We start from the raw sequence: 16,252 nt of genomic DNA on the forward strand, positions 1-16,252 counted from the left end.
ACACTTCATTTTCCCATATTAATTTTGTTATTACAGGAGAGTTTACCAGCTTTTCTAAGGAAAGTTCTGGTTGCAAAGGTATGCCATAAGTCTCCTTCTATTGCGAAGAACATTTAAATGACTTAAAACAAGTTACCCAATAAATCAGAAAAAGGAGGAGTCAAAACCCGATAACCTGGCACTACGGGATTTTAGTTTTTCCTATAAATGTAAAAATAATATTCATAATACAACTTCTTCAATACAAATATGATTTACATTTAAGGTAATAAATTAGTATAATGCCTATGCCACCTGTTTCTTAAGACTTAGAAATAAACTTCATGCATTTAATTGCTATGAATAAAATAGGACTCATTTACCTAGGAATCTAAAGGAGAATTGCTAAGTTTAAGACAACTTTTCCCACAACTCAGAGATTTTAATATTCAGCTGAAAGACACAAATATTCCATGGAAAGATACACATATCTAGAATGTCTATATATAAAAATATATATATGTGTGTATGTATATATATATATATATATATATGTATGTATATATATGTATATTCCACCCCCAAAAAACCTCTATATAGAGGACAAGTAATTTCAGGGCTGAGAAAGCCCTTTCCTTACTAACTTCCATTACTATGAACAAATCTGTCATTTAACTACAAGTGGTTTCAACACGAAGAACTCTCTAGTTAAGGAGAAGATTTCACAACTGGCTATCAGCTTAGTTTCCACTGCTAAGCTGTGATCTCATCATCTTGATGCTACATGAGCAGAAGCAATGTATGCAACCTTGTCAGCCTCCCATGAGCTTGATATATCATAGAAAAGTTTTCCTGTTTCCTAGTTGATTCCAATCATTCTTCACTTGATTTCAACTGCCATTTTATCAAGGTTTTGTCAAAAGCACCTACTATAATACTGAAATATTTTTATTGAGTGGCAAGTCAGTTCTACCTTCTGATGAAGTTATGAGTTTTGTACTCATGTGCACCACTTTGTAGATAACCACTACGAATTTCACCTGCCACGTTTGTTTCTCAGTCAATCAGCATTGTAAAATTCTTCTCCAGTTCTTCAAATCAGCAAACTGTGACATCACGATTTACCATTCATTTTAGGCTATTTATTAATTCTGTCATACAGCAAAGTCTCTAGAACTAGTCTCTGGAACTCTGAATTTAGTTTTTATTCTTCAGCTGATTATTTCCTCCACAAGGACTTTCCATTTTACTGTTTCATTTCCAAAATTTCTTGATAAGAGATCACTTGTGTTTGGATATCCAAGATAATTCACATCAGGGCTTCCTTGTCACGTGCTTGTTTGCTTACACAAAAAGCTCCAAGGCTTTCTGATGTATGATCTTTCATTAAAAAAATCTGTGACAACTTAGCTATTATAGTTACTAATTCCACTTGGGAAAGAAATTCCATTAATCGGTACATTTGAATAAAGCCTTCTAGTACCATTTTTTCATTGTTGTTTAGCCACGTCAGCTTTTATCTGGACTTGTTGAAATCCTGGTTCTTAACTGAGCAGTTTGCACCTGTTTCTCCAATATAGCATCTTGAAATGATCTCCATACAGTCTTCACCGTTTTAATTTTCCCAGACTCTTTCCAAAAATTACTCTTTATAAGGTAACTCTATCTGTTTTCTCATACAACTCTTTCCTGCCTACGCAACCTCTCTGCTATTATCTTTGTTGCTGGTTAAGGCAGAACATCACAGTGACCAATTTTGATTTCATGAACCGTCTCAGTTTACAGCCATACAACTGTAAGAGTCATAAGCTGTTATTAGTCAATAAAGAAAACAACTAGTCAAAAGAATTTGTCTTGTCACCAGAATTTAGAATCCTAAAAATCTATTGCTGGATACATTAATTTTAAGCTTCTGCAAACTGTAGCACTGTATTTAATATTCACTTCAGTCTTTTTGCTCCATAGCAAATTCTTCTGCGATCTCAGAGTGTTTTCTCATTGGGTAAGATGAAAAAAGTAAAATTAATAGCTTCAATGAGAGAACTCAAACCGCAGTGAGAGCAAAGATAACCAATTTATTTGTACCATTTATTTCATAAAATAAACTCATAACCCTACAATTTTGACACAACTACACACAACCTTCCTTCCCCCACCTCCAAGAGTTTCTGGAAGATTTTCAGTGCAGAACAATGGTATCACTTTTTCAATCTCATTGACAACAGCTAATGCCTAAATAAGCATATAAATAAAAGCTATATAGGGGTGGGGGAGGGGGGTGGGGCTGGGGGGGGGGCTGGGGAGAAGAGGGCAATGAAAAAAACCCCAAAAAATAATTCCAATTTCAAGATAATCTGAAACATCTCTCTTAATTACATATAAAAGAACACTGTCAATTTATTTGTAAATTATTAATCTGTTTTATTTTCAATAGTGCAATAGTACAATGACTGTCCATTGTCAAAAAGAAAAAAGCTTACAAAACTGTATTAAACAGTATATACTACAAAGGACATCCATTGAGTTTAACTTTAAAACAAAGGTTCTGCTAACTATATGAAGAGATTCCACACTTAACATTTAAAAGCATCAATCAGCTGCCATAGTCATCAAAGAAAACTTAGATAAAAACTACTGAGTTAAATGAATAAAAGCTATATAATATAAAAACAGTACAAGACATGCATTTTTCATGAAACTTTTCCAATACTGTCTTTCAGTGGGGGAAAAAAAGTTAAAAGAGAAAATGAGGCACATCTTGATTACATGCATGTTTTCCTTATCATTTATTTGCATGCTAAAGAAAGCTGAAATACTTTCTTCCCTGTGAAAGCAGTAAATGAATGCAGTTCATCTTCTCCCAAATCCTTCTATTCCCTCTCTGACAATTACTCATCTTTCCTCTTTTTCTACCCACTACCTCATCCAAGTTGGCACCCAAATTTAGAGAGTATGAAAAAAACCCAAAGCAAACCAACAAGAAAACAACAAACAAACTCTAACATCAAAATCCAAAACAAATAAACAAAAAAAATCAAAAGGTCATCTTCCAAATCTGGAAGATGACCATTTTTCACTGCAAAGTCTTTTTCCTGTGCCTCAAATACCAGCCTTAAAAACTAAGACTCCATAACATTATTGGTGGGTAAGATTGCCTCTTTGATTTAGAAACCTGACACATGTGTGTCATTCTAAGAAATGAACAAAATCCCAAACTTGAATGGAAATGAACGATTTAGAAAACTCTTACCTGGAAGACTTGACTTGTTTGGCAATATCCCTTCAACAAGTTCCTCCTTCTCATCACAGGGATCATCTTCATCAGACAGCACTAAGAAAGCCTCTTTTGGCAGGCTTTCATTGCTTTCCTGCTTGGACGGTGAACCCAAACAATTGTCTATTTTCTCTTCTAAATCTGCGACTGTGTCATCCACTGGAAGCAGAGAACTTTTAGAAAAACAGCTCAGATCATCTTCAGCAGGGGCTAGTTTTTCCAGAATTGGAATAATGTCATCTGTTTCCATAGAGTCCGTATTGTCTAAGATACTTTCACTTGGCTCATCTATTGTCTTCGAAACAGTGGTTTCTGCAGGTTCTGCACTGCCTTCTTGTTTTTCCTGGTCAGCTTCCATACTGCTAGAGATGGCTGCTTCTCCAACAATCTCTTCAGCAGTTACTTCTTCAGTCCTCTTTTCCTCACCAGATGAACTTGAATTAACAGGTAAATAATTTGTTTCTCCCTTCTCTTCAGAAGAGTCACTAATATCACAGACTGGTTTACTTTCACCTTCCGATGGGATATCATTCTTTCTTTGGTCCAAATGATCTTTTTTATTATTTTCTTCATGGAAGTTATCTTTACTGCTACCAACTCCATTTTCAGCCTCACATTTTACTGCAATGTCAGTATCTTTAGCTTGTTCAGGCACAACATTTTCTGAAGACAGCACTGGAGGTTTGGATTCTATGTCATTGGCCATGTTTCCTGCCCTACTTTCAGGGCTTTTGGTCTCACTAATTTCATCACAAGCTGTTCTTCCTTCTTCAGAGTTAACACACAAGTCAACCACACCATTAATTTCTTTCTTGACTTCTGTACAATCTGTATTGCTTAAAGGGGAATTTATATCAGAGTCTCCATTCTCATGTTTTCCATTTACCAGTTTCACTTCAGTTGTCTTCAACAGCTCCTCTTTAACCTTATAGACAGCTTCAAGTTGTTGCCGATCACTTACTCTCATGGTTTTTCGTGCTTTAAAGACTTTTTTCTGAGGTTCCTCTGTGCTATCCATCTTAGCCCTTAAAAAAATTCAGAAAGAACTGTGAAGATAAAGATTTATCATTGTAATATTACACTGCTACTAAGAAAGACTGTAACATTTAGCACATTTTAAAGTAAACCAGCTGAAATGGTACTGACAGAAACAAAGAAACACCTGTCAACACTCCATCTGACTTCCCAAAAAGTGAATCCAAGTTTCTCTGTATGCTGCACAAACACATTTATGCAAAGGTCACAGAGGTCACACTAAGACGTCATGCACTAATATTCTAACTACTCATTTTACACCACTTGTCTGATAGATTCCAATAAAAATAGATGTTATACTAAGGTAAGAGCCAGCAGCCTCTCTTCTCATCAAAAGGTAAAAATAAATGGAAACTGATGGATCAAGAACATTTCCATCCATCCAAATATATTTAATTTCCTAAGTTACAAACAGAATTAATAACTGGGGTAAATGACAAGATTTTTTTATCAAATCACTTTTAAGAAAACGTCATTATATACAAAGAATTTCTCAATGTATCATTAAGATACTTTTTTCTGCATAAATACAACAGACTTTCATCCTCCACCTCTATACAATGGTTAAATGAACTTGGATTTTTAGACCACCTTCATTTAGTTTGTAGTAACATTTTACTAAGCCTATTTGAGGCCATAAAAACTACAGCTATAGGAGCACCTTGTAGAAAAACTCCCTCTATCAAGGAAAACTGCTGGGTTTGCCCTCAGTCATATTCATTCCATCCACCCACACAAGTATTAAGAAAAATATAAATGTTTACAAAAAGTGTAAGAAAAATCTATTTTATCAAATCAAAACCGGGAGTTAAATCCAGCATTACCTAGGAAGCTATAATGATTTTGTTGAAATACACCAAAATCTGATTTCATCTGTTTCCATGAAACAAAACAAATCCATAGAGATTTTTAAAATATTTTTTTTCCCCCACGTGGTCTTGCTTAATGGCCTTTTAAGTTTTAAAGGATTACATAAAATAACATTCAGAAGCAAAAGGCAGCTACGAAAGTTTCTATATTCTAAATGAAACTCAACAACTAAGATCTTGAATCAGCTGGTGCTAACCAATTTAGGTCTGCTGAAGCTACAAACCACCATAAAGTTATTCCCATCAAGCATACAGCTTCATTAAGTTTCTCAAAAACATACAAAAATTACATTAACAGTAATTAAAAGAGAAAAATCATCAGACAGTTATCTCAATGTGACTTTTTTGCCCACAAGGACCAGATAGACAAATGTTTTTAACAGTGACACAGGAGAATTATTAGGCAAAGGATGCACTTTAAATACTTAGTATGATTCATTTTGTGTCAGCTCCCAATTAATCTTCATTTACAGAGCTAAGAAATTAATAAATAGATTGCATTTTGTCTATTCAGGCGGGATATAAATTATTTTAAATTTTTTTGGGAAAAGAAAGCAGGACTACTGCCAACACTAACTCAGATCAATGACAGTTTTGCGTAGTCGCAAACTCCAGAGCATTTGGACAACCCTCTTGAGCAGGTGGAATGATTCTTGGTGGTGTCCTGTGCCAGGTCAGGAGCTGGACTCAGTCCCAGTGGGTCCCTTACAACTCAGGATATTTGACAAGTCTATGAACCAAGCTGCAAAATTCACAACACAGATGGCACAGCCTCTAAATAACAATGGCTCCACTCCATTTTGTAGCTGACCTCATCCACAAGTTTTATTTGGGCAATGCTAAGATTGCCCTGTAGCCTCCTCTGCAGCAAACTGAAGCTGTTGCGCTCCTTCAGCATCTCATAGTGGGTCACATGCTTTAGCTCCAATCATTTGGGTTTGCTGGATCTTTCCTAGTTTGTTTGGAATAATTTTTTTGTGAAGAAAATTATTTAACATTAGTCCCTAACTACAATATTCTACATTGTAAGGTAAGAATATATATTCTAAAGTACAATATGAATGCTACTATTAAACCCAGCAATCACCATGTACCTTACATTACAATTCTAAGGCTTATTTCATACTTAATTAACGCAACCTGACAAAAACAGGGACAAAGCAATTTTTAATATTTCCTTTTAACATATCACAGAGCTTCCCTTACCCTTTTTTGAGTTCTTTTCCACAAAACAATCTAGAATCCTCAGATTTGTGTTATTGATAGTACTTAACAGTTTGACTCATGCCTCAGGAACACATGAACAAATTTTGACACAAAGTTGTATCAGGTCTGTTTATGAACTTGCAATAATAACCATTATGATGATTTTTTGCCATTCCGACCTAAATTTTCAGAACTGGATTGTCTACTACTGCATTGCCACTGGTGGGAGCAAAATAGAACACCTACAGAAACAGAGATCTGAAACTGCAGTTTACTTGAGTTGAAAAAAGGTTCTCATCACAACCATTTTCCGTCAGATGACTTAAGCCCTCCAGGTGAGCTGTTAATGCCTTTCCAGAGCTGTCTACACACTAAATAAAACTTATTCATATTCCTTCAGAAGAGAATACATCTAATGCAAGAATTTTAGACCTGAAAGTACAGAAAGCACATCCCATCTGTCTTCCCAAGAACTCAGAATGGAAAGCAAACATATTCACATGATATCAACCCCTTCATTCATATAAACCCCTACAACTAACACACATGCTGTTACAGATTTTTATCTTGTAAAGGAAATTTGGAAAAAGAAATCAGGCTTGGCTAACGTTGAACAAGTCCAAGAACTCCTAATAGATGAGCCACTAATGAGAATCCTCCGGTAGCACAGTACAAGAACAGGCCTCTGCATCAAAGTTACAATAGGATAGTTCGACCTCCCAGCCTGCAGTGTTTTCTTTTATAGGCATTACCCAGAGTTTGCAAAATATATTACAAAATTGACAGTCTTACTTTTCCTATGACCAGAAAATACACTCACAGATTAATGTAACATTTACAGATGTCTTAAAACCAAATCTTTAAGTGCATCACTTGAATAACCATATAACTTAAAATAAATTAATATTCTAATTTCCTTAAGTCGTCAAAGCAGTTTTTCATTAACATTTTTAATACAGAGTAAATACAAAGAAAATAAAGGACATTTCTTTTTACATTTGCCAAGAAGAGCAGTCTTAAAAAAATTCAAACATCAGAATCCCTTTATATTGATGCACCCTTACGTTTTATTAAAAAAAATGGATGAACAAGTTTGAATTGCTCATATATTTAAAAATTCTGTTCACTTTTTATCTTTGGATATTATCCAAAATCTAGTTAAAAACAAAACACGAACACAGTTCTAGAAAGAACCTGTAGGAAATACAGGCTTCTTAAGATTCCATTGTTAAATGGTTATGGGAGTAACTCATGCACATTTTCCTGCTCAATCCCACAGTCTTTTGAAAACAAAGAATATTTGGTTAAAGCTACAAAAAATATTCCATAAAAACTACTGTGACAAAATTAAAAGCATAGATGAGATGAACCAATGTTTTGGGTTCATCTTTGAAAATGACGTTTTGAAATATCTTCTAAGGGCAGACCAGTCTTTAAGCATTTCCAGCCATACCCACAAGGGAGCACAGTGCAGCCAAAGAACAGACTCATGTGAGAGCTGAGTGTAAAAGAATCAAATCAACTGGTAGCCAGTGCAGACAGGCTTGGTCACACCAGTGTAAGCCAGCCAGCCACCATTTGATAAATACTGGTTTCCAGTCTTTCAAAGGGGCAAAGTGCACCTCTTCTGGGAGCAACAGAGCAAATTACATGGATTCAGTCATTTTATCTTCAAATAAAACTTACCAAGATGCTATTATTCTAAATGAATGCATTTTGGTAGTCTCCCTTTATAGTGAGCAACATGAAGTTTAGCTGTGTTTGTTAAACACTTCCCTTATCTGATGCTTGGGTGTTTTCTTTTTTTACTCATCCTGCGACCAAGCCACAAAGAGGAAACCAATGGCCTAGGCACCAAGCCAACAGAGCAGCACCTTTTATTTCAAAGAATGGCTTTTGTATGCATCAGCACAAAATGACTCCGGCATGTACAGCTACCTGTGTAAAGGTTAAATGCTGTAAATAAGGACAGAGACTTTGGGCTGATTTTTTTGTTTTATTAAAGTCAACAATTTTGACAGGCCAACATACACAGTGTTCATTTGCTTAGATACAAAGCCTCCCTTTTTCATTTTAAGCTTTAAAGTCATATGTAATTAGTCATGTGAGACATGAACGCATCATTAGGCAACTCCCTCCAAAATTTAGAAATTCTCATGACGAAATGTGTGCTAAATGGCACAAAACGTGCTAGTGCAGCTAGGAATGTGGGAAGGTCCCTTTTCTGAGACATTTTCCCTCTATTTCTGTATTTTTTATTATTCTTACTCTGCAAAGAGACCACAGCTCTAAAGCAAGAAAGGATTGTATTAGCTGGTATGTATCAGCCTATGATCATGTGCTCAGGTAAGCAGCCCATGAGCTGCTCAGAAAGAGAAGCCAATCAGCATGGAGCTGCCTGAATCCTGCCTAGTGACAGGCAGCAGACAAAGGGAAGGTCATGGAAAAATGAGCGGGGGGGTGGAGAGGGAGAAGCTGCAATCTGAACAATAGTGCGTAATGGGGTTTGCATAACATCACGGGTCTAGAACAGCACCAGCAAAGGGCTCCTCGAGGGCATGCAGCACCAGCCAAATGCGCCACAACCATAAAATGTTTGTCAAAGCACAAGAAATACATGAAGAAATAAAATTCACTGATAATGAACATCAGCACTCAAATGTGCAAGCCTACTTAAAATGTAGCATAGTCAAATCAAAGAAAGTGAAGCAGCAAATGGTCATGAGTATTGTGTTCTAGATGGAGACTTCCAGAGAATGAAAGTGGTGAATAAAACCTACCTTTTAAGTAGTGGTTCATAAAAAGCAGTTGTCAGTCGAAATCCTCCATAGCAATTTTGATATAAGTTGTCAGAAATTTATGAACTATTTTCAAAGAAGGGAAAAAAAAATCTGGAGACCTATTCTTATATAAGACATAATTAAATAATGCACCAATAATTTGGTTTTCTACCAATAATACAAGTCTACTGATCTGGCTGAATGGAATGCACACCGCCAGCTTACTGAGCTCCACATACAACTGTGCCTTTGTTTTTAAATGTAATAAACAAAACAGAAATCACATGATTATTGTATGTGCAAATAATAGCTCTTCTAGCACACCAAAGACAATTTCAGTTTTTGTCCCTTTTAGGCTGAAGTTATGTTAGTGTTAGCTGAGAGTAGGGAGAAAAATATATCATTTTCTAAGGAAAAAAATTACGTCACCATCCTGCCCTATTTCACCTAGTGCGCACACACAGCAGAACAAGGTGAGCTGTAATTAAAACCCCCTTCGGCTCATTCGCTCCCGCCACATCCCCAAGCGCTGCGGCTCGCAGAGCGGGGAGCCAGGCACGTTCCCCTGCGGCGGAGCCCTGCAGTGGCGCGGCCGCTCCCCAGAGGGCGCCCGCGGGGCCCCACCGGCCGCAGCCCGCGCGGCGACGGGACGGACGGGCAGGCCCGCCTCCCATTGGCCGAACGGAGCGGCCGCGCGGCAGCCAATCAGACGGGAGCGCCTGAAATTCCACCCAGCAACAAGCCCCACGCGGCAAACGTCGGGCGCGGGCACGAGCGCGGGGGCGCGCGTTAAAGGAGCGGGATTTTCCAAAGAGCGCTATAGAAAGCCAAGGGCTTTCCGTCTGAGACCTGGAGCTGCACAGCAGCGCTGACCCATGAGTGCGGGTGCGCAGCCGCCATAAGGAACAGGTGTTTAATGCACAGGAGCACTGTCAGGCGATCACTGAATTCCTGCCATGTTGAATACTGAATCAGAAAAACCTCTTGAGATCCAGCCTGGGTTTAAGTATGGCATCTGGAAAACCTTCCTTTCTTCAGATCCTATGCAGTACCGCTGCCTTCTTTAGTATTCCAACAGAAATCTGGTGTTTTGTCATGACTGCAGTATGACTTCTGCCTTGAAAGAAGCCAATCTCCCCCACATTTGCAAAAAATTGCCTTCTGAAATTCAGCAAAACATTAAGGCCACATATGTATCGCTGCCTAAGAAAAACACGTATCTACATGGTTAATGCCTTCTTAAACCAGAGTAAACTCACAGTACAATTTCAAAGAGGTTGGTCTTGTTTATTGTATATGTGATAGCGTCATGTACTAAGCTGAACGATGCTCTCATCACGTTGACATCACAGTAACTTAAGCACTTCTCTTGTGTCTCCTCTACCTCAGAGAATAATAGCCCCTCTGACACTGGCTCATTAATCTATTCCTCATACCAAAATTATGAGGTTATTTCCCCCATGATGCTTTGATGCCTTGTGGGAAAAATGAATTCCTCATGGGACAAAAATGACTCACAGGTCTATTTACCTGGCTAAGATATTTCATCTGCTGCTAGTTTTGCAGAGTTGTTCTTAAATGTTCATCACTTTATACCTAGATAACTGGATTCTTTGGAACATGGAAGAATGGAAAACATGTGGAGAGTCTCTCCTACACAACTTTTACAAGCAACCCAAGTCCTTTAGAAACACTCACTATTTAGCACACGGAGCTTAGGCTGATTCTCCAAGATAAAGTTTATATTTTTCTGTATACTGGATTTTAACAGCTACTTAGTTTATTAAACGAATAAAAGTGTATGACTGGAACTCAGCAACAGCAACGAGGCTGTGATAATGTGTTTTCTTACTTCCCACATGTGTTAAAGATGCCAGCTTTTATCAACAACTCAAAACATCAGCTTTCAATTCAGCTGTGACATCTCCAAACACTAAACAAATCCTGCTGTTTGAAACAGTGGTAACAGCAAAATTCAGCTTTCTTACAGAAAGATTTTTAGCACAAGCTAAAACTCTAAAGAAGTTGGATTTTTTTAAATTAAAAAAAAATTTACATACTGTGAAGTTGAATTTGTGCATTTAAAGATATATTTCATAAATATTACTATGCACTGTCTCAGACTACAGTTTCATCTCTGGTTTAGGATAAACAGCTTGAATTTCCTTTCCATTATCGCAATATGAGTAGGACCTAATAATTCCATAGATATGGTCAGCAACTGCCAAAACACATCTACAACAAAAAACTTACTCAACTTCTGATATTTCAAAGTTTAAACCTGAACAACCCAAATGAATTGTTCATGCACATGTAAATGAAAAAATATGAGACACTCTGTGGAAAAAGAACAATCTCAGAAAAAAGGCAAGATGCTCTGATCATGCTTAAGCTTTTCTAGGCATTATAAAATACATTTTTTTCCTTTCATAAGGAAATTCTTTATAAATTTTAAATGTATAATTCTCAGTAATGCAACAGGCTACAACTTTGACAGGGTATCACTAACATACGCACATTTGCATCCCTTGGCCTCTGTTAGCAAAAATGCAGAAAAACACTATTGTAATGAAAAACCAGACGTTTACCCTGAACAGTCTATTGTCTAGATTAGTTCCCCTATCACATATGCAGCTAGCTGTGGCGATGTAACCTTGGATTTCCAGCTGGCACCTCAGTGACATCAGAATTCAGAGGTGAGCTACCTGATGCTGACAGTGATCCCAAGAGTCACTTCTCAAATGCCACAAGAAGCAGAAGTGAAAACAAAAACTTGCAACAAAAGAGGTGATGCTGCATTGAAACATTACTGTTTGCCAAACATATAAACACCTTTTACGAAGTTTTTTTGCAAAGATTGCGTTTGAAAAGCAAGTTTAAAGTGGAACTGAACCAGCAGTTGGTACGCTGGGTGTTGGGAGCGTTTCCCCCGGGGAAGACACCGTTTGTGGCAGGGGCAGCACACCTCGCCTGGCCCGCACCAGACCTGTCCCGCGCACAGGATGGAAGGGGCACGCTGCCAGGGCGCCAGGAAACCAGCTCTTCCATAAACTGAAGCCTGGTGGGGACTCGGAGCTGTTCGGGGCAGGGAGGATATTCCCCGTTTCACACAGGAAAGAATGAGTTTTCTATCCGCGTCTGAGGCAGGCCAAGGCCGCACTTCGGCAGCCATCTTGTCCTCTCGTCGGCTCTACCCGATGCCGGGGACTGCCAGAGATTTGCATACCCGCTCGGGATTGGCTGCCGCAGAGCTGCTTTGCATGACCCAAATCTCCCTGGCAACAGGCTAAAAATAGCCCGCGCTGCTGCTGCTGGGAGCGGCCCCGCAGCGGGGCGCGGCCAACGCGAGGGGCCAAGGCACGCGCAGCCACCCTAACGTGACGGTACGGGCAGCCACGGCGCACTCAGCTCCCTCAGGGTTTCCCTGGCGCTTTTTGAGTGACAGCAATAAATTCTGAAGTAATTCTCTTTTCAAATCAAAACAAACAATTATAATCTGCATACTATCTTCTTTCTCACTTTCGTTTCTAGGCAAGCTGGAACAGAAACCATCTTTCTGACTAATACCCCATGTCGGTGAGATGGCAATGGAGTAATCCACAACACCTGCAACAAATGCCATCTAATCCTTACTAGATGTGGACTCCCACATGAAGTTCTTGGCTCCTGAGTTAGCCCTTGTTAATCACACCTCACCAGAAACATCTGTACTATTCCTCCACTTGAAACTAAAGACTGTGGGATTTGGAAGGGCAAGCAGGATGAACCAAGAAAAGAAACTGTCAATAGAGAAGGCATTTTAAGAATAGATACAAAATGAAGTCCGTAAAATGCAAAATCTTAAAGATGCTATGTATGTACACGTTCTATGATAGTAATTCCAGCAGTAATCTACATGTACATAATTTTATGACTTCAACCATAGTTTCATTTTCACTGAAATTGATAGCATAAACTCTTCTGACTGCAGCAGAAGCAAGTAAATAGGTTCCCACACCCTTCTATTCAACACATCCACCCCCAGGTTTCTGTTTCATGGAACAGGTAAAGGCAGGTGAAAGCCAACATCGTAAGGTGAATGAAGCAGCCAGTGCAGGCAGGACATGTACCCTGTCTAACCTAGCTCTTGGGAAGCCTGAAACTTGCCGTCTGATACATGAGATGCACACAAGAACTGCTAGAATGAAAAAACGGTATTTTCTCTGTTGCAATTAAATAACAAGATCAGGAAAAAAGTGGCCAAAGCAGGTGGTTGGTCACAAAGATTACTGAGGACAGTTGGTATCTTCTGAGTGACTCAAAACAGAATCACAAAAATTAAACAGAAATCCCAATACGAAGCAAGTGAAATTAGACAAAAAAAATGCGTATAAAAAAGCCTCAAAATAAAATTAGGAGGAAGCTCCCACCATCACTACCACCCAACAGACCAAAGCACACAAATTTTCTTGTGAAACCTACAGTTTACCCAAACTTTATTACCTGTACCTAGTGTGAGGACTGTTTGTCGCAAGCATTCTTAAAGGAAAGGTAGCTTACTGCATTGATGTCAATTAGCTCCTCCTAATGCATTTTACTAGAAACTGTCTTCTACCACAAGGCATTTTTTCATTTATCAGACGCTAAATATTTTCCAAAGGAAGCTAATGTTGTGAAATGATGGGAACTAGAAAAGAAAATGCCAACCTAATATTCTATTCATTACTAAATACAGAAAAAGGAAGAAAAAAATGTACATTTTTAGTACCGGTAAAACATTGTATTAATATGCTGAGGATCCCAGATAATGCATGTAATTAATATTTTTACAATGATAAACAGTTCCTTTCTAATGAAGTTCTATGGCACTCAATTTCTTACAGTACAAAGCATGCAACCAGAGTAAGACTTACTTATTCTAGTAAAAGTCTATAATGCCAGATTAAATTCATTTGGGTCAGTGGGTGGAAAATTATTTTTCTGTATTTGCTCTTAGGCAAGGATCTGTCACATCTTACATTTGTAAAGACTTGTAACAAAAACTACCTGATATGCCACCCAAAAGGTCCTCTAAATGTTTCGTAAGCTAATATATAAACAACCATTGCATGGATGATTCTTTAACTTCAGTTTATCTGGAACAAGCTCTAGAGACACAGATTGCCAGATATAATTCTTTGCTAAGCTGCCCAAGGAACAAGAGGCAGGAAGTAAACAAACCTATGATTTCTTTATGTAGTTTCAATCATAGAAATAAATTATAAGAAAAACAGAACCAGCTTTGAAAGGGGCTTAAATGACAAAATGTAGCCTGAAAGGGTACCAGTTCTTCCTGAATTCTTCCTTTCTAGAACCTTTGACACACCCACCTACTCACCACACTTACTGCATAGACGGCAGACATAGGACCTTGCTGTATACAATTTCTCTGACTCATTAGGAGACCAAATGCAATATTCTAGATTTAATTGTTACCATGTAAGAGACACTCTTTTCTCATTATCACCTTGTGGCCAGACTTCTAAATTCAATACCAGTAGGAGTAAGTTTTGAAATGATGCCACACTAGTTTAAAGTGACACAGTTGTATTAACCTATATCAGTAGCACCTCAAGCAAGAAAGCACAGTTATGTTCATTTCTGAGATGCTTACACCTAATGCTAATAATTCTTGTCAACTCACATCCTCTGAAAAACAAAGCTATTTAAACACAGCAAGATGAGAGTAGTGTCCTGAAAGTAAATACACAGTTGATGGCAAAATACTTTTTTTTTTCTTTTTACCAGAGTGTAAAAACTTTTTGAAGTTTAGCTGAAATCAGTTGGTGGGTAAAGAATCAGGAAAAGACAAGACTTGTGTGTCAATATAAGGACTTTTAAAGGTGGTCAGATGACAACTCCACCAGTCTTCTGAAGGACTGTTACATCTTCAGCAAGAGAGCAGTAATTGCACAGTTGAGAAGGTACTTTTCAAGATAAGCCATCTTCTACTAATAAGCTAAGTCATTAAAGAACAACAACAAAACGCCCTTCTTCTTTGAATATATTATGTCCATAGACCTTTTATAAGCTTTATGCATTTTGTATTTATATAGATACATACGGTTGAGGAAAACATGATCAGATGGCTTATAATAAGAGAAGTCTAAAATGGTAATTAGGTTGTGAACTTGAGGATCTAGTTTTATTTGTATAGGGCTTTAAATGTAATTCATGTACATGGAAACTAAAAAATATATGGAAACAATAGATCATCAGGCTGAAATAAGCATAACTGAACTTATCCTTAAGGCAATTTCCTCCCAGAAAAACAAATTCATCTTGTTTCCTACCTCTGGTCAGGTATGCAAAAAACTTCGTACAGCTAAAGCAAGATTGTTTGTGAAACTTGCACCTCACTTCCCCTTCTTTGGTCAATCAATAGAATGAGTGGCTCATTTTGCATTTTTTCCTTCAATTCTTTTTTTTTGACTCCTTAGTCTTCTGATGTAGCAATATAAACTATTCATTGAGTAAATACTGCTACTAAAAATATAGACAAAAATATTTAAAGACGCTGCAAAGAGTAACAGGTTCAACAGGCTCATACAAAGTTATTTTCAACTCTTATTTATGAATATACATAATAACAACATAGACAAACAGGATGTCAAACAGAAACTGCTACGAATGTGTTTGATTTTAGGGCAAGGTACACTGCAAGGCCCAAGAATCCAGTTCTACACGGGAAAGGTTATTTTTGGAAGTCCAGACTAGGGAACATCAAGCAACGGACAAATTCTTTAAGTGCCTGTCAGAAATGCCTTTTCCAGTGGGTTTTTTAATTCTAAGAATTCGCATGAAAAAAATCAGGATAAACTTGAAGTGCAATGCAATACAACACGTTTTTTGTATAAGCTCCACACACCTACAGAATTTGATTAAAATGAGCACTCTTAAAATTCCCACAAGCTTGAACTGTTTTCATACATAGGTTGCAACCATCACAACCCATCTTCCACCTGCAAAATTTCATTTCAGAAGAATGCTTGAAACAGCTCACAACAACTAAGAAGTCAGATTTCAAAATATGGTGCAATGAGGAAAAATATTGAAAGCAATTTATATTATTCAGGTATAATGAAATACTT

The 16,252-nt window shown here is 37.7% G+C and overlaps 1 protein-coding gene across 7 annotated transcripts in view; it reads right to left on the bottom strand.

Moving 5' to 3' along the window:
- Positions 1-16,252, bottom strand: part of ATF7IP (activating transcription factor 7 interacting protein) — an 82,043-nt gene that overhangs the window by 41,548 nt on the left and 24,243 nt on the right. For 6 of the 7 annotated variants that reach the window (XM_058806024.1, XM_058806023.1, XM_058806022.1 and 3 more), the window contains exon 3: positions 3,230-4,278. In XM_058806024.1, the coding sequence (XP_058662007.1) occupies positions 3,230-4,271 (1,042 nt within the window). In that variant the 5' untranslated portion in view covers positions 4,272-4,278. Of the gene's footprint in view, positions 1-3,229; positions 4,300-16,252 lie in introns of all 7 variants that reach the window. The other variant, XM_058806020.1, reaches the window with a different exon arrangement.

Source organism: Ammospiza caudacuta, chromosome 5, assembly GCF_027887145.1.
Source record: "Ammospiza caudacuta isolate bAmmCau1 chromosome 5, bAmmCau1.pri, whole genome shotgun sequence".
Lineage (NCBI taxonomy): Eukaryota > Metazoa > Chordata > Aves > Passeriformes > Passerellidae > Ammospiza > Ammospiza caudacuta.